The 19,166-nt window shown below is 39.3% G+C and overlaps 1 protein-coding gene across 3 annotated transcripts in view; it reads left to right on the forward strand.

The window, feature by feature from the left end:
- The first annotated feature begins 285 nt into the window (after nt 1-285).
- The window catches only part of trim54 (tripartite motif containing 54), a 38,886-nt gene continuing 20,005 nt past the window's right edge, over nt 286-19,166 (forward strand). For all 3 annotated transcript variants that reach the window (XM_041804694.1, XM_041804695.1, XM_041804693.1), the window contains exons 1-5: nt 286-701; nt 1,569-1,747; nt 8,435-8,615; nt 12,001-12,096; nt 12,818-13,051. In XM_041804694.1, the coding sequence (XP_041660628.1) occupies nt 510-701; nt 1,569-1,747; nt 8,435-8,615; nt 12,001-12,096; nt 12,818-13,051 (882 nt within the window). In that variant the 5' untranslated portion in view covers nt 286-509. The remainder of the gene's footprint in view (nt 702-1,568; nt 1,748-8,434; nt 8,616-12,000; nt 12,097-12,817; nt 13,052-19,166) is intronic.

The following is a 19,166-nucleotide window of genomic DNA, read 5'->3' on the forward strand; positions in this document are numbered from 1 at the left end:
TAATAATCTCAAACATGGCAGTCAGAGGTTGTGTTATGTCATCAGCATCCCCCCCAGGGTATCAAGCTACATAAACACATTATCATTTGTACCCTGATACTGTCCTGATACTCTGCCCCACCATGACTTTCCAATGGTGCTGTTGTGGAACGCAGTTTAAACAGTAACCTAAGCCAGAACAAACCGAGGAGCTAAAAATATCAGCAGTCAACAGTCCGGCTGCTGTGGGACTGAGACAGGGGGCATGGGAGGGTCTTTACATGGGGGTTAGACAAGCTGGCAGTGGGCAAAAGGGATGGGCAGCTGGGACACTGACGTTGTTACACATAGGACAGAGAGAAATACCTTTAAAAACACCAGCAGCAGCATCAGTGGATGGTAGAATGTTTTAAAGTTACTCCAGGATATTGAATTTTAGAGGAAAGGCTGAGAAAAGTCTCTATTTTCTGTTTCTTTGCTTGTTACCCTCTGCTTTTTCTTCGAGTTTCTACAAAACCGCCTCAGAGGTGATGAACTTTGCTCTCGGCTTCAAGCCTCCATCAGCCGGCAGTTCTGGGCCCAGTGCAGGAAGAGGAGCCACCATGGAAAACCTGGAGAAGCAGCTAATCTGCCCAGTTTGTCTGGAAATGTTCTCTAAGCCTGTGGTCATCCTGCCCTGCCAGCATAACCTCTGCCGCAAGTGTGCCAACGACATCTTCCAGGTGGGATTTCATCAGTCTTAAAGCTCAGCAGCTGTATATACATTTTTTTTTCTGATAATAACTCACAAGTACACATCACTGCCTGTATTTTTATTCATTCCATCTTTAGTTCTTAAAAAATACCCTTTTAAAGGACAAATTTTACTGAAAAACATTCATATTCATAAAGAGTATGTTTGTAAGATTATGTAAAGGAAATTATGGTTTGAAAAGAGATAGCCTCCAAAAACATGGCACAACAGCCCTTCTTTTCATTCAGTAAGTCATACTAAATGCAAGAGCTCAGCCTGCTCTACCAAGGTGTTGTTCATCAGTCAGATCCTTATTATTGTTGGTCATGAATCAGATTAACCTGACATGCCAGATTAACTCTTTCACATATCCATGGCATGCTAAATATTTCAAATTCAGCTGGGCCAAACAGTGTAGATTGTGTTTGGGAAGGGCAGAACCTTTGTAAAAGAAAAAACGCTGAGACTGATTGGATGAACACAATTTTTATGTAAATCTTTACTTTGACCTTCTCTCATTTTCATTTTCTAAAAGCCTAACTAGGGACAGGAGATGGAAACTAGCAATAGCTATAATCTCTAGATGTGAAACATCAGTTACTTTTAGCTTGTTTGTAACAGGCTGAAGTTTAACTATGTAATTTGCATTGTCCCTATCAAATAAACTTTATAAATAAAAAATGAATGTTCTAACGAGAGCTTCTATTTAAAATCTAAAGGGCTTAGAAGATGGCGGTGAGTATAGGGTTCTTTCTGTTGACCTTTAGATCTATACGTCCTGACAGTGTCATTTTTAAACTCGATATACTGAGGTTAATGCATCTCCTGTTCATATGCTTTTATTCTCTTTTTCCAGTCAGCGAACCCTTTGTGGCAGTCCCGTGGCTCCTCCAGCCTCAGTGCGAGCGGTGGCCGATTTCGCTGTCCTTCATGCCGCCATGAGGTGGTGCTTGACCGCCACGGGGTCTACGGTCTGCAGAGAAACCTGCTAGTGGAGAACATCATAGACCTCTACAGACAGCAGGAATCATCCAGGTGAGTGAGTGTCTGTGAAAAATGTGAAATGGCTGGTGTACCTTCTCCCTCTCTATAAACACTAGATCATTAAATAGATGGTTTAGAACACATTATAATTTACTTGTAAGAAGATATAAGCAGGATAATATGTTCCATTTCCCAAACAGGCTCAGTAGAAAAGATCTTTTTATAGAATCTGAAGTCAGACTTCATGCATGTTATTGTGATCGTGGGCTCACCAACAGAGAGCAGCATTGTATTGCATAAATGTCAGCACTGAAGTTTCTGACTGCAGTTATGTATCAGTAATGCCTTAAGTCATCACTACATGGGGAAATTTAATGAAGTTATACTTTCCTTAAATGATACAGACATATTATACATAGGTTTAAAATAAAGAGAAAACAAAATAAATGATACATTCACAGACATGATTATGAATCCTTTCTTTTGTTTGATAACACAGCTGTAATTTTTAAATTTTTTCTTTACTTTTTCTTACTCTGTAAGATTTTTAGTTTCCAGGCAGTTAATTAAATCTCAATTTGTGCACCAAATTCTGTCTGGTGACACGTGCATTCTTGAGATTTTTGTGTATATTCACATCAGTTTTATGCACAGAAAATGCACTAAACAAATAGCGAGACTGACATACATTTAATAGAGAACATTTAAATATAATTAGAAGTCAACTATTAAAAGTGCCGAGATGTTTAATATCTCTATATTACAAACAGTGGCAAGAAAAAGTATGTGAACCGTTTGAAAGTAACTAGTTTTCTGCATTAACTGGTCATCAAATAGGATCTGGTCTGCATTTGAGTCACGAGTATAGACAAACACAATGGCTGTTTCTGAAATCACTCCCTATTCACTATATAGTGAATACTCCATTTTGCAGTGGTGTCCAAATTCTGAGTGATTATTGTTATTTACTATATAGTGCACTCATTCTATCCCATAATGCACTGTAAAAAGCAGTGAACAGCTGATGGTCACTAACCAAGCAATATTTACTGTCATGCACCATGGTTGCTGCTCTCAAACATGACGGATGAACGAGAGGAGCACATATAAAAACTTTTTTTCATATACTTTTTTGTTTGTTGGTTTTAACCAAAGTATATAATCTGTAAAAAAATGTTAAGCATTCAAACCGGAGTAACTTTAGCACCTGTGGGGATTACAAGACATGAGACCATCATCTTTATGCAAAAATAAGTTATAATACACACAAAAAATTTGTTATTTGGCCACTTAAGACACAAACTTTTTTATCTATTGGTATTTTTAATTTTTTGTGAAAATACATTACATTTTGTGTCAGTTTTTAGTGAAATTCTACCGTTAATGAAATCTACGAGCCATTGCTGCTGAACATTTTAATTGTAAGATGCCGATGACATCATTGCCCATGGCTGGATTAGTGTGTATTTACAGTGAGTGCACTATATAGTCCACTATATGCAGCTCACTGTATTGTGGATGGGGAGTAGGGAATGAGTGAGTGGTTTCAGACATAGCCAGTGTTCTTAACCTATAATTATAATATTCAAAGTCTTAATTGAACACAGACATTCAGCATTCACAGTGCTGCTGGGAAAAGTGGATTTAATAACTGGTTGGTAACTTTTGCAACAATAACCTCAACAAAGCATTTTTGGTAGCTGCTGATCAGACCTGTACAACATTCAGGAGGAATTTTGAGCAATTCTTCTCTACATAACTGCTTCAGCTCATCCATAATCGTGTGAACGGCTATCTTGAGACATTAACCCTCTGAAGTCTTAAGCACTCTCCACACATTTTTGCTATGTTTTAATTAATATCGTTGTCATTTTACGTTGTAGAAATCTGGCTTAAACATTTCCGCCCTCACTTGTCATCCCACGTGATTCACAGCTGGTGTTACAGGGCCAATAGGGGGGAAAAAGGGGACACGTCATAACCTTACACTGAGCATCACTGGTTGAATCCTTCGTCCGTCAGCCTTTCTCAACCAGTTGACATCCTGGAAATCTCTAAGGTCGTCCCTCCCTATCACAGTTGTTGCAGGAGAGGTAAGGTGAGAGCCAGGAGTGAGAGGAGAGAATTAGACCTGTTGATCTCCGATGATCATGAATGTTTGAATGTTGCAGAAGCCTTGGAACAAACACCGAGAAGCAGCTATGAAGATGACACAGCCTCATTTTGGTGAAAATAGAATGACAGACAATATTAATGCTTAAAAATCAATATGACAGAATGCCATTTTAGACATGTTTCTACACTTATCTATTATTTTATTTGTATATTCCACTACTTTTGTGAAGCTTAGACTTTGTAAAACCTATTTCAAGCACTGAAACAACTCGTCCACGTGAGTGAAGGTGTTTCACAAGAGAGTCAGAAATTCTCAAAGATTGGATTTCAGGACTCCTTATGAAAATTGACCTCAATCTCCATAAAGCTGACTCCTGAAAATTTTGATATAAAACATTTGGGTATTGTGCAAGTACCCTGAAAGGTGAATTAAAAATTATGCAAAAATCAATGAAATACCCTTAGACCTCAGAGGGTTGAACAGCATCTCTATTGGATTCAGGTCTGGGCTCTGACTGGGCCACTCCAAAAGGTGGATTTTCTTTTTCTAAAGCCATTAGAGTTACTTTGATGTTAGGGTCATTGTTATTATCCTCTAGGATACTTTGATAAACTTAGGATTTCATTTTCCCCTTGATGGTTGTAGGTGACCCAGACCCTGAGGCAGCAAAGCTGCCCCAAATCAAGATGCTTCTTCAGCGGTAGCAGCACCCTTCTTAAGTAGTATTGCCTGTTCTTCCTTAACAATTCAACCTTAGTTTCATTGATCCACAAAACATTTTCCCAGCAGCATAGTGGAATGTCAAGGTTCTCCTTGGTAAACTTCAGGTGTGCAGTGATGTTTTTCTGGAACGCAGCGGCTTCCTCCACGGTGTCCTGCCATGGACACCTTGCCTGGTCAATCTTCTGACCTTCTGACCAGATGCTGACCTGTTCCTATGACTCCTTTAAGCCTTTAGCTGTTACTCTATGGTTCTTTTTACCTCTGAGCATTCTATGTTGTGCCCTTAGAGTCAGCGTGGCTAGGGAGATTAGCCACGGTACTGTATCGTCTCCATTTGTGGACAGTTTGTCAACAAATGAAGAAAAAAATTGAGATCTAATCCAATATAGTCATGAATGCAGCAACAGGGCAATGAGACCCTTTTGTCAAGACTAATTTAAAGTGATCTCACCTTGTATATCTACATCCTACTGGTCTGTTTGTAATTTCTCAAGTTGTTCAATGCTCCTGATCCACATCCCTCTGGCATTCTCTGGTGCACCCTTGGGTTTGATAAAGATCTTGATATGATTTCATTGAGCAAAATTGATGTGTTTTATTTATTTTTTATATTTGAGATGAATAAAAATCAAATCAAACTGTGGGCTGGAGAAGACCTAAAGTTTTTAGGATGAACTTGTAACCCCTTCCAGTCTCATGCAATTCAACAGTTCTTGATCGAAGGTCTTCTGAGATCTCTTTTTCACGAGGCATGATTCACATTAGCTGATGCTTTTTGTGAAGAGAAAACTTTAAAAGTTTGAGTGTTTTTAGAAGTGACAGTAGCTCTACACCTGGTTCAAATCTCATTTAACTGATTGGACTTCAGGTGTGCTAACTCTTGAGTACAGTTATCTCTTTTGGAGTCATTAGCCTAGGGGTTCACCTTCTTTTTCCAGCAGCACTGTAAATGTTGAATGTCTGCGCTCAATAAAAACTTTAAATATTATAATTATAGGTTAAGAATATTGTGTTTGTCTAGACATGTGAATTAGATGCAGATCAGCTGACATTTGATGACCAATTAATGCAGAAAACTTGATAATTTAATGGGTTCACATATGTTTTCTTGCTGCTGTGTATGTGTTGATGTGTAAGATAAGAGGTGGGGGGCTCAAAAATGTTTTCATCCTCCTAAGGAGGGCCTGGCAGAAAAACGTGGGGAACCGCTGTTGTAACGTATAACTTTGTGTGAAGCTGACCTTTAGATCGTCGCCAGTTGTATTGCTCTCAGTCAACAAACCAATGCTTTAAAATATGATTTGTTGTTTGAACTTTATTGTTGCATCTTAAAAAAAGTGCTAAGCCTCTTCCGTCCATCAGCTGCTGTTTTATAAGTTTACACACACTACAGCTGATATTTAAGACGATATTTAGTGTAGATTTGTCACTTTGCACTCTGAAATAGAGGCACAGTGAGTCACATGTAAAGAATGGAGATGTTGGCGTTCAGCAGAGACAGAAGGACAGGACTCCCCTCATTATCTGTGTGGGCTTAAATCATAAAATAGACGTGATTGTTTGCAGCGAGGCTCCCAAATGTTTTATAACTTGTGTTTTCTCAAGGATTTCGCATTACTTAATCATCAGAGACACCTACGTCAGAGGACAAAGGACCATCTATTGCATAAATGATTGTTTCAGCTGCTTTTCAGGATATCCACGTTAGTGCCAATGCCTCCCCATTCCAAACTGCCCACATGCACCACTGTGACTCCCATGTGAGGTCCTTTAAGGCAAACGCGGTGGGCTGATTTCTGCCTCTGTAATAATTGATTGTTTTTCATAGAAAGGCTAATAATGGATGCTCATTTGCAGGGATAAATCAAATCAGAAGATTTGTAATAAAGAAACTAAAATCAGAAATTTCTTTGGCAACTTTGAGTGAGCTTTAGTGATTCATAACACTTTCTTTGTTGCCAAGTGGCAAAAAAACAACAATGATCACAGCCAAAGTCTTTGCGTACTTCTTCAGTCATCGGCTGACGTCAAAATTTGTCATCAATAGCAAAAGTAAACTGGGCTGTTTTTACAATGCAGACTGTGTTGCCAGGTCTCATGCCTGAAAATCAAATTGACTTTTAGATAAAGTCCTCTCTTGAGAGCGTTTTAAGTGTATTAAAGTGCATTATAATGATTGATTGTAGCAAACATATTGAGCTTCATGCATTTGTTTTAATACAAATACCTCTACATTGTATTATCTTGTGAAACTTGGATGTCCTTGCAGCTTTAAAAAATAATGTTTTGTTGTAGGAATGCTTAAACACAAATCTGTGTCCTCACCTGATGTTTTCTGTTGCTTTATTATAAACTTAAAACAACAAGTAAGGAAATTTGTGTTTGGTACATTATTTCTTTGTTGGAACAATGCTTCTTGGCAATAAATTTTATACTGTTGGAAATCCTGTTTATTACCCCTTTAAAGATGCCACATTTGTAAGGATCATGCATTTGTGGGATGAGCAGCAGAGCTGAGTATGTGGGTTGCGCCCATGAAAAATGTGCCAAATCTTCTCTGCTAATGACAAACAGCTGATTCTGCCACTGACTCTTGTTGGGTGTTTGGTGGATTGGATGATTGAAGTTTGAAGGAACAAGACATATTGACAATTTAACAGTTTATTCATTTAAGAGACAGGAGCCTCAGTAGCATGTGTAAGCACCATACACAGCCACAACAGCTTGGCTCCTCCTCCTCATGCTGGTCACACACTGCTGTGGGATGGCATCCCATTCTTCAACCAGCATTTGTCGCAAGTCAGCCAATGTGGTTGTGTTGGTCACTCTGGCACCAACAGCACACCCAAGCTGATCCCACAAGTGTTCAGTGGGGTCAAGGTCAGGACTGTTGGCAGGCCATTCCATCTTCCACTCCCAAATCCTGGAGGTAGTCTCTGATAAACCACGCTCTGTGGGGGCGAGTGTTGTCATCTTGGAGGATAGAGTTCTTGCTGACAGGGTGAGAAAATGGTATTCTTGGGGTGTTGTCTTCTTGGGACGCCCTTTTCGCAGCCTGTCTCTGACATTCCTCGTTATATGGATCTTGGCCTTCAGTTTGGAGATGGTACTAGGGTTCACTCCAAACAATGCCGCAACTTGGTTTTGCGGAACACCAGCTCTAAGTTGCCCAACCGACGGGCCCTATCCAGATCAGTCAAACGTGGCATGCCAATTCTTGAAGCAGACATCCACTGACCACTGTAGCAGGGCCCATGCTCACAGGTGCTGCCAATCAGGCACCTGGGGATACCAGAAGCTCTAAACAAGAGTCAATAGCAACAGCAAAATAAGTTGTTTCGCACTGGCAGAGAAGATTTGGCACATTTTTCATGGATGCAACCCACATACTCAGCTCTGCTGCTCATCCCACAAATGCATGTTCCTCACAAATGTGGCATCTTTAAAGGGGTAATAAACAGGATTTCCAATGATATAAGATTTATTGTCAAGAAGTATTGTTACAACAAAGAAATAATGTACCAAACACAAATTTCCTTACTTTTTTTATACGTTTATTTGTCTACATTTCATAGTCGCTACATGCTTGATTTTGAAAAATCTTGGGATAGAAGAACTTTGTAACTAAACACGCCAAAGTTTTTCTTTGTCCAAAAAGGCAGTGTGCAGTCTTGAATGTGCAACACTATGATCCATTTAATATCTGTGAGGAAAGAATTCAGCAGTCGACAAAGAACTTTACATTTAATTTATCAGGAGAAAAAACGATTCATCTTCAAAATCAAAGCCAGCTGTAAAATGTTGTGTTTGCTTTGCCAGCAGGGATTTGCATTTTCAAAAAGTGAGAGAAAGTATAGCTGTAATTGTAAATGATTTTTCTTTCTTTTTTTGTTCCTCAGGCTGGTGAACTTAAAGCCAGAGCAGCAGCTTCAGCAGTTGATGTGTGACGACCACGAAGAAGAAAAGATCAACATCTACTGCCTGTCCTGTCAGACGCCGACCTGCTCAATGTGCAAAGTGTTCGGGAAACACAAAGACTGTGATGTGGCTCCGCTCAGCAGCGTCTACATGAGACAGAAGGTACAAACTTGTTTCTTAAAAAGTTGGGATGGTGTATAACATGTAAATAAAACTGGCTGTGATCATTTGCAAACATCCATATATGACTCATATATGATTGAGTAATTACCAGTGGTAATAAGTAGGGAACTGCAAAGAAAGTACAGCAGAAATATTAGGTGTTAACCTGGTAAATATATGGTAAATTAAGATTAGCTTTAAAATTATTCCCTTTGCTATTCAGTCAAACTGAAATTGTACCAGGTTCTTAGATATTAACAAGTAAAACATGACAACTTAGTCAGAAAGGAAACTTAGATTCTACCGTAAAAGGAGGCCTGTATGTTTCTATGTTAATACCATGTTCTTACTATGTATAATTTGAAATAGATAAAACACTTTTCTAGTCAAGGAACAGAAAATTATACAATGTAGGTTCTGTAGTCTTACTAAATCAAACCATCTAGTATAAAAGGAAGGGTTATCGGTGCATTTTAAAAAAACAGCATCGTTCTCTCATTTGACACACACATGGACACACAAAGTCACACAGAGTGCAGTGGTTTTGTCATGCGGACAGCAGCGGCGACGGGCTCATTATTGAGCAGTTGGCTTTGTTGACATTTCAGCGCCGGCCTCTCCATCTCTCACTCTGTCTCTGATTCACTCATCTGAAATTTAGATTAGGGCCAGGAAAAGTTGTTGATCCTCCATCTTTGTACAAAGGTTAATCTGAAAAACAAAAAGCTGGTTTATTTTTGGTTCTCATACTGTAGAAGTGAGAGTGTTATGCTTCTAACACTTTAAATGGCACTGTAACTGTACAGGGGCTGTGATAAACTATAATTAATGTTCCTGATGTCATAAGAAGCTCTAAAAAGATGCAGGCTGCTGAATCATCTCACCGTTCTTTAGGAACATGACAAGCTTACTCATAGACAGAACTCAGAGTGAAACGGTGAAACTGTCAAAATTTGTGCATAAATCCAAAAATCCCTTTTATTTGTTTTGATATTTTATTGAGGTATGAAAGTACACATTCACACACACGCTTGTGCTGTGGTTTAATTACATTCTTAGTATTGTCTGGACTTTAGACGAGAAGAAATGGGAAAAAGTCTTTAGAAATCATGACCTCTTAGATGTTGCTGAAGTGCCATCCATAGATGATTTGGTGTTGGCCTGTTTTCTGGAAGTTTGGTTTTACTTGTACTTTAAATTCATTGTAAAAAATTAACTGGTTACCAATTTGGTCAGGGAGTTTAATCAGCACATAACTTGCATGTCATCTGACCGTTTAGTTTAGTTTATCCTAAACATTTATATAGTGAAATAATCAGCGCAAAACTGTGTAAATCTTTATATTTGAACGTGTGAACTTTAACTTCAGTATTCAAAATCATTAAAGAAAAACAGGTCCATTTCAAAAACTACAATATCAAGAAAAAGTTCATTTTTTCCCTATGATTTACAAAACTGCTGACATGACAAATGTCCAGATCAGTGACCGATCGTTCCACAAAGAGGGTAAGCCACAGAAGGTCCATGCTGACAGGGCAGGCTGTTCTCAGAGGCTGTATCAAAGAATATTCATGGGAAGTTGACCGGAAGAGAGAAATGTGGTAAGTAAAGGAGCACAAGCAACAGGGATGAGTTCAGCCTTCAGAGGGTTGTCAAACAAAGCAGATTCAAGAACTTAGGGGAACTGCACGAGGAGTGGACTGAGGCTGGACTCAGTGGATCAAGTGCTACCACACAGACGGGTCCAGGAAATGGACTGTAACTGCCAGAAGTGTCAACTTCTCACCTGGTAGTCTAGTAGCCCAAAGTCCTGTTTTCAGATGAAAGTCAATCATTTCAAATTTCATTTGTAAATCATGGTTTGAGGTGCCATGCCATCTGTTGCTGCTGGTCCACTGGTCTTTATCAAGTCCAGAGTCAACACTGTCAGACAGTCTTTCAGGAGATTTTTGAACATTTCATACTTTCATCTACTGAGAAGCTTTATGGAGATTCTGATTTCCTTTTCCAGCAGGACTTGGCACCTGCCCACAGTGAATCTAAAACTATCAGAAACTGGTTTGCTGACCATGATGCTACTGTGTTTAATTGGCCAGCCAAGTGGTCTGACCTGAACCCCGTAGAGAGTCTCTGGGGAGGATGAGAGACACCAGACTACAACAATCCAGACAAGCTGAAGGCTGCTTTGTAACACCTCATCAGTGCCACAGACTGATCGCCTCAATGCCAAGTTGCATAGATGCAGTCATTTTCTCAAAAGGAGCTCAAACCAATTACTGAGAGCAGAAATGAGCAGAATTTTCTAGAAGGTCAACATTTCTGTTTCATAAAGCCTTTCTTGTACTGATGTTTTGTGATATTCTAATATTTCGATCTTGTGGATTTTTTTGTTGTTTTAAGATGAATCAAAAATATTCGGGGATTTTAGCTACTAAATGAAATCACAGGGAAAACATATTTTCCTTCCTGTTTATTTTAGATAAACCTTTAGACAAAGGTGTTATTTTATTTATTTATCTTTAATTAGATATAATACAATTTCCTTACTACATATGATAATAAAGCAATAAAGCATTGATACTTTAGTTCAAAATGAAATGAAATGAAATGAAAAATGCTTTACAAATGCTGAACAGTGTGTAGTTATTGTAAAGTATTTCCCAAATATTTTATTATATGTAACATTCTTTGAGTCTACTGCAGTGTATCAAAGTATAAAAGATGTAATCTCACACAGCACAGAAAAAACAGGCAAAGATTTAATCCAAAGTTCTTTGATATAGAGCTACTTGACAACATTTATATATCATGATTTAAAAAACATGACTGAAAGGAAGCAACTAGATAACTTTGGACACAGGCCTTGTGTACATTAACAATGCTTTTTGCACTTGCAGTACTCACAGCCTCAGTTTAAGAGAGCTTCTCTCTAGAGGTTGTTGTTGCTAGATAAAAAAATTACTCCTGCTTCCTTCTGTCTGTTTTGAAAGGCCTCTGTGCTTAAAATTCTTCTCATGGAAACACCACCATAGAACATGAAAACAGTATAAAGGAAGTATGTTTGACCTGGCAGCTCTAGACCTGAAACTTACTCCCTCAAAAAGACCAAATCTGATATTAAATGTCCCACTTTTTCTTCATCTGATTGGTCAGTGAGGGAAAGATGACATTGGTGACTGCAGATGCTTAGTGCGAATTTTAACTCAGGATGCTAAAAACAATTGAGTACACTAGTTTTGTTTGTGTCACATTAGGTAATTTATTTTTCGGCCACTTATGATGCAGTTTGAATGGTCACATTTTCATTAAATTGATTTAATGATTTCTGACTGTAATATTTGCCCCTGAGGTGATGCCACTTCTGTGATGTTGTGAATGTTTGCAGACAGAGCTGAGCGACGGCATCGCAGCCTTGGTTGCAAGTAACGACCACACTGAGGCGGTCATCACTCAAATGGAGGAAACCTGCCGAACTATAGAGGTAAGATACACATCCAAAACATGTTTAAAGTTTTTGTTATTCCTTGTATAATTTGTTGTTTTTATCCACCTTATTCCAGGGGCTTTGCTGTAGACACGATTATGGATCAAACTTCAAATGTTACTTGTTTGTTCTACAGAGATAACCTTGTATAAAATAAATCATTTTGATTTGAAAGCCTGCTTTTTTCAATTAAACAAAACACCCCTTATCATAAATACATGTCTAATAAAACAAATGGCTTGAAAGTCGATTCATATTTCAGCAGGTTATGAACATTTTAATCATGGATAGATCTTCCCCTGTCACAGACTTCAGGGGATTTCACACCCAACCTGTTTGGTTTGGTTGAATCAAACTGGAGTCTGCTGAGTTGGTGTGAGCTCTCTTGCAGACCAAATAACCAGACCAAAACCACTTGAAAAAGTGGAACTTGGTCCACTTTTATTCAAACTCTGGTGCAGTTCATTTTTCGTGAGAACGTGAACCAGCCTCGATCTGACCTGACTGGGAGAAACACTGTTTTTTTTTTTTTTTTTACTAAACCACTTACTGTAGCTAGGTTTCTTCTTTCTTTTTTCTCTTCTTCTTATTGCTATTACTATTATTACTGTTATTATAACTGCTATAGTGATCTTATATCCTAAAGTGAATTTCAAAGCGAAACTAAGCATCCATTTATCAAAATCCGGCCTGAATTAAACTTTTCTCTGGCCCTCAGGAGAACGGTAGGCAGACGAGAGAGCAGCTGGCTGATAGCTTCGACAGTCTGGTGGCCATATTGGAGGAACGTAAACAGGAGCTGGTGGGTCTGATCACCAAACAACAGGATGACAAACTCAGACACGTTCGATCCCTCATACGTCAGCATGGTGATGACCTGGAGGCCGCAGTGACGCTGGTGGAGTCGGCGATTCAGCTGATGGAGGAGCCACACATGCCTCTGTTCATACAGGTGGGTAACACTACAGATCAGAAGGCTGCAGGTTAGTTACACGATGTTGACAGTGTCATTTGATAATACGCTGACTGTTACAGAGGTCTGATTTATCTCTCAAACCTGAACGTCTAATAAATCAGTGATCACTGGCTTTATTGCTTATTGGACAATTACAAGACAGCACAAAGTAGTCATCAAAAAGCATAAGAAAATACTTCGAAATACTTTAAAAAAGAGAGAGATTTTCATGGGGCTCTAATACTTTCAGCCTCACCTGTATCTTGTTTTTGGTGAGGGTGAAATTATTAGAGCCCCATGAAAATGATTTAGATGCCTAACTCAGCATGTAAATACATTATTACATCTTAAAAACAAAAACACTGTACCCCTGTGTGAGAGAAGGCCCAAAGGTTGATCCACTGGGAGAAGGGGTGATTGAAATCCAAGAGTAAAGTCCCTGGTGTATTGGATCCTGTTTGTGTGTTAACAAAGGATTGGTAACAGAAGAGAAAACCTGTTAGAAACACTCCCACAGAGTGGTACAGACATAGAAATATTGATAAGAAAATGGTGATGTATTATAAAAAAACAGGCTGAAAAAATAGGTTTTAAGACCAGTTAAAGGATGTGAAATAAACCACTGCTGAAGCAGAGCGGAGAGGCACACAGCAGGCAGAGAGAGGCACATCGTCAGCATCAAATATAATCCTGAGCCTTCCTTCATGTCTGTGCAGAGGTGTCGATGTGTTTCTAACTTCTTTAAAGTGCAGCCACTGTAGCCATTTGTTTAGTGGATTTGGAGAAGGCCTGCAACTGTTTTCCACAGGAGGGTAATGTGGGGCGTATTACAGGAATGAGGAGTCTAGGGGCTGCACGTTCCCAGTGCCAATTGGCCTCCGCTCCTTATCTCTGATTCTGTTTGTGATTTTCATGGACAGAATTTCAGGTGCAGCAGAGGGGGAGGAGGGTTTTTGGTTCAGTGACCTCAGTATTTCGTCACTGCTTTTCACAGATGATGTGGTTCTGTTGGGTGCTTCAGCTGGGGACCTCCAGCAGGCACTGGAGTGGTTTGGGGCTGAGTTGGTGTCTTTAGCCCAAGTGGAGGAATTTAAGTGTCTCAGGGAGGGTAGAATGGATTGTGAGATCGACAGGTGGATTGGTGCAGCAATGGCGTGGTGAAGAGGGAGCTGAGTCGGAAGGCAAAACTCTCAAATTACCGGCCGATCTTGGCTCCAACCCTCACCTATGGTCATGAACTCTGGGTAATGACCAAAAGAATGTGGTTGCGGGTTCAAGCAGTCGCAATGAGATTCCTCAGGAGGGTGGCTGGTCTCAGCCTTAGAGACAGGGTTAGGTGCTCGAACAACCAAGGGGGAGCTCGAAGTAATGCCGCTGCACCTTTGCCTTGAAAGGAACTAGTTGGGTCAGTTCAGGCATCTGAGAAGGATGCCTCCCGGTCACCTCCCTGTGGAGGTCCTCCAGAGAGGTTGAACTGGAAAGTGACCCCACGATAGACCCAGGACTCACTGGAGGGATTGTGTACCTCATCTGGCTTGGGACCACCTCGGAATCCCTTTAGGAAGAGCTGGAAAATGTTGCTGGGGAGGGGGATGTCTGGGTGGACTTGCTTAGCTTGCTGCCACTGTAACCTGGCCCCAGACAAGTGGAAGAAGCAGAAGATGGTCAACTTAGCAAATGAAGCAAAACTTGCCGAAAGTGTAGAGCAGAAACTGCTTATTTTCTGACTCTGTTTTCAAGTGAATTTTAGCCTTTAGTTTGTGAACTGCCTTTAGTTTGTGAACTCCATCTTTAAAATTGTCAAGCATCAAAATTCGAAATATTTTTACTGTATTAGCAATAGAAAAATAGGCTTCTTAAATGCCAAACATTTCAGTAAATCTAAATATTAAGGTGTCAAAAAACTTATTTTTTCATCAGTAGTTTTTCTTAACACAAACTACATTTGCCACCATTTTTTAGGTGTCAGATGTTTTTATCAGAGCAGTTTCAGGCATTATACAATCACACACCATAAGTGTACAATGAATCATTTCAGTGTGCTCTTCTTTTCTTAAACAAAAGTCAAATAGACAGCAAACAATACAACAAATAACAGTGAAAAACCTCCAAACTGTGATCACTGGATGTAGACTGAAATAAATACATAAATGAATAATTCATAGAAATAAATAAAGAAAAATAGAAATACAAGGATTTATTGGGAAGAAGAGGACCCCCACCCACCCACCCACCCACCCACTCATCCAACCGTCTTAACTACTAGTTGGTTTATAATGCTGAATTGAACAGTTAGGTTAACAGGTTAAGAGAGGTGTCCATATCTTTTCAAAATAAGCAAGATTATCTAGAAGTGTGCATCTTATCCGCTCTAAATGGAAAGTATTGGTGAGTTCACCAAGCAGCATTTTTATATGCAGGAGTTATTTCCTTTTCCAATTTGTGAGAAGCAACTTCTTGGCAGTGATAATGCTGTAAGAAAGAAAACATTGCTGAGGTTTGTTTGGTGTTTTGGTATCTGATATTCCTAAAATGATAATCTTTAAATCAGGAACCAGTTGGATTTTAAGTATTTCAGATATTATTTTTTAATTTATACTTACCCAATAGTTTTGAACTTTGGGACATAACCCAAAACTATGAAGAAGAGTATCTTTTGCTGTAAGGCATCTGTCGCATGTAGGGGAGAGCTCAGGATGGATTTTGTGTAGTCTCTCCTTGGAATAATGAAGACAGTGCAAATTTTTGAATTGAATTAAACAGTGTGTGGCATTATTAGAGCATTTATGAACATATTCCAAGCTCTTTTCCCAAAGTGAGTCTGAGATCTGTGAGCCCATCTCCTCCTCCCATTTTGTTTTAATAAAATTTGAATCAGCTGGCACAATAGATGGTAATGTATTATAGACATAAGTATTTGATTTTTTTTTTTTTTATGTGATGAAGGCCACAGGCAAACAGTAAATTTACCTGAGTAAGTTCTACTCAAGCTGAATAAAATGTTACTCTGAAAAATATAACATTTGGTCCCACTCTATTTGGAGTAAAATTTACTCTGCTTGCAGAGTAATGTTTTCAGAGTTGTTTTTACTCTGAAAAGTATTTTTTTATTTAACTCTAAATGATGATTATGTGCTCCATAATGAACAAAATAAAAACAACTCTACAGCAACTGTACTCACTACAGAGTAATACAGACCTTAGTTTACTCATTATAGAGCTTTTTTTTCTCAATACTAAGTGATATTTAGTCCTTTCAGAGCTTTTTTTCATTTCTCTTAGAAATGTTCTCCACTCCTTATGGTACAATTTCTCCTCCATTTACAATTGGGTAATGCTTATGTAGAACTGTGTCTTATTCTAAATAGATTGATCTTCCTCTTTATAAAGAGCTACATTTTTCTCTTTCCACCTATAAAGGGCATGGCAACAAAAGAGGGTGTTTTTTTCTTATACATATTAGACATAGTGTTCTTATATTACAGAAACAGTTGTGATGAACATGACAAGGATTTAGGAGCAGAGCACGTGATGAGGCAGTAAGGTTAAAGAAGTTTATTTGGCAACAACAGTGCAAATGATGCTGAGCTGGGTGGTGGTTGGCAGAATCACTGGCAGTGAGATGGAGACACTGCAAAAAAAGGACAAAATGGAGTTAGACAATGCAAAAACTCACCTAAAATCACTAGATTATCAAAGGTTGAAGAGGAGCCAGGTTACCTGATTAGAAGCTGTAGTACACAGGTGTCTGAAGGGTCATCACCAGGTGAGGAGGTCTTAATTGCAAAGGATTAGCTGCAGCTAGGACACTTACCAAGCTGCAGCTCTGACTTGCCATTAGTGACGCCAGCTTAGCTGGAACTTAAAGTTTTACTCCTGCAGAATTTACTCTGTTTTTTTTACTCCAATTCTGGCAGTGGCTGGTAATAAATACACTAAAAAAAGAGTAAATTTTCCTACTTTTGAGTAAAACATTTCTTTACTCTGGAAAAATTACTCCCCAGAATTTCCTGAGCATTTGTCCAGATTTGAGCCTTGGAAAATCTCAAAATTTTGTCGTTTTTTTTCTGACTGAATCTCTTATTTGCAAGTATCTGAAGAAGTTGCTTCCAGGCAGTTTGTGTTTGCTCTCATTCGCCACCATTTAAAACAAAAAAATCTCCCAACAAAGATACTTTCCCTGCAACTTCTACTAGATAGATGATTCATTATAGATAACAAGACCATATCTGAGGGAGCTATTGGTAAGTTCCCACAGGCTGTTTGTACCGGGCTCCATTGTTAGGAGATGAACAGAGCATTAAGCCCAGCAGGGTGCCTCAGCATCAGGCTCTGAGCTTTCACAAACTCCCCAGAGAACAGCTGGGTCCCTGGTCCTGCATACTTTAAAACACAAACCGCGTCATCACACACAAACACGTGATTAATTCACACAGCTGGAGAGCAGGTCAGTCTCTCCTGTGTACTCTATTGATCAACCAATTGATCACGTACATGTTCAAACATGCTTGAATGGAAAGCATGCACACGCATGCATTCCAGCTGCTTACTTTATGAGGAACAAAGAATAAAATAATATAGATCTCAAATCTCATACACACATATTTTATTCACAATAGAACATAAACATTAGATGTTGAAACTAAGACATTTTGCCATTTCATGAAAATATTAGCAGTTTTGGTCCAAAAAGTTTGGACAGGGTTATTTTTACCATTGCATCCCATCTTTTTTGACAATGATCTGTGAGTGTCTGGTCAATGAGGAGACCAGTTGATGGAGTTTTGGGAGATGAATGTTGTCCCACTCTTGTTCAATGTCCTGAGTCTTTGCCATCTATTTATTTACAATGTAGCAAATGTTTTCCAATGGTTAAGGGTCAGGACTGCAGGCAGGCCAGTTTAGCACCCAGACTCTCCTACTGTGAAGCCACGCTGTTGTGAAATATGTGCTATGCGTTGTCGTGCTGAAATATTCAAGGCCTTCCCTGATAGAGACGTTGTCCGGATGGGAGTATATGTTGATCTTAAACCTCTGTCTTCTCAGCATTGATAGCTCATTTCCAGATGTGTGAGCTGCCCACGCTGGCACTAATGCAACGCCATACATCAGAGATGCAGGCTTCTGAACTGTACTCTAATAACAAGCTGGATGGTTCCTCTTTAATCCACAGGACGCAGTGTCCTCTGTTTCTAAAAAAAATTTCAAGTTTTGATTCATCTGACCACAGAACAGTTTTCCATTTTGCCTCAGTTTTTAAATGAGCTTTGGCCCACGGAAGACAGCATTGTCTCACACATGGCTTCTTCTTTGCATGGTACAGCTTTAACTTGCATTTGTGGATGGCATAGCCACCGCTGTTGACAGACACTGATTTCTGGAATTGTTCCTGAGCCCATGCAGTGATTTCCAGTAAAGAATCACGCCTGTTTTAATGCACTGCCAACTCAGGGCCCCAAGATCATAAGCATCCAATACTGACCTTCAGCCTTGTCCTGTTTGCCATGGTTACGGCCCACAGGAGACTCTGTCCCTGACTTAAACCACATTTCTGTTGCAGAAATGTTACTGATGCTTCTCGAGTCATGGCTCATGGCTAAATAACCTACCTCAACTTGTTAATCAGGCTGTGTGTTTCTGAATATCACATTGATGGTTTAATAGTGGCAGCATGAAGCCCTGTCCTCATGATAACGTTGATGTTCTACATGCATTTTTAAAATCTCAGTGTAGATCCCGCTCTGCTGAAACACTGGAAAACTCCAGTTAGTCTTTTAGTTCTAAAATTAATTTCAAGTTTCAACTTAAAATGTTTTTTTAGCCACACAGCCTACAGTCCTCTGCACGCTGGAAAATTTGTCAAATTGAGTTTACGGGCTTTGCAAGTGGCGTTATCTAATGCCAAAGAAACAATTTTTCCATCAAGATTGAAATTTTGCATCATAGACTGCAACTGATTTTTGAGCAAGAGGGTGAAATTTCAGGTGAATGCAATAGTAGAGGTTCATCACTGTCGTATGTATGACTGCATGTAATTTACAGACTTTCAGAGGGCAGCTGTAACATGCACTGTGCTGGATCCCTGTACAGCATATGTACGTCACCTTCCACT

Source organism: Cheilinus undulatus, linkage group 14 (genome assembly GCF_018320785.1).
Source record: "Cheilinus undulatus linkage group 14, ASM1832078v1, whole genome shotgun sequence".
Classification (NCBI taxonomy): Eukaryota; Metazoa; Chordata; class Actinopteri; order Labriformes; family Labridae; genus Cheilinus; species Cheilinus undulatus.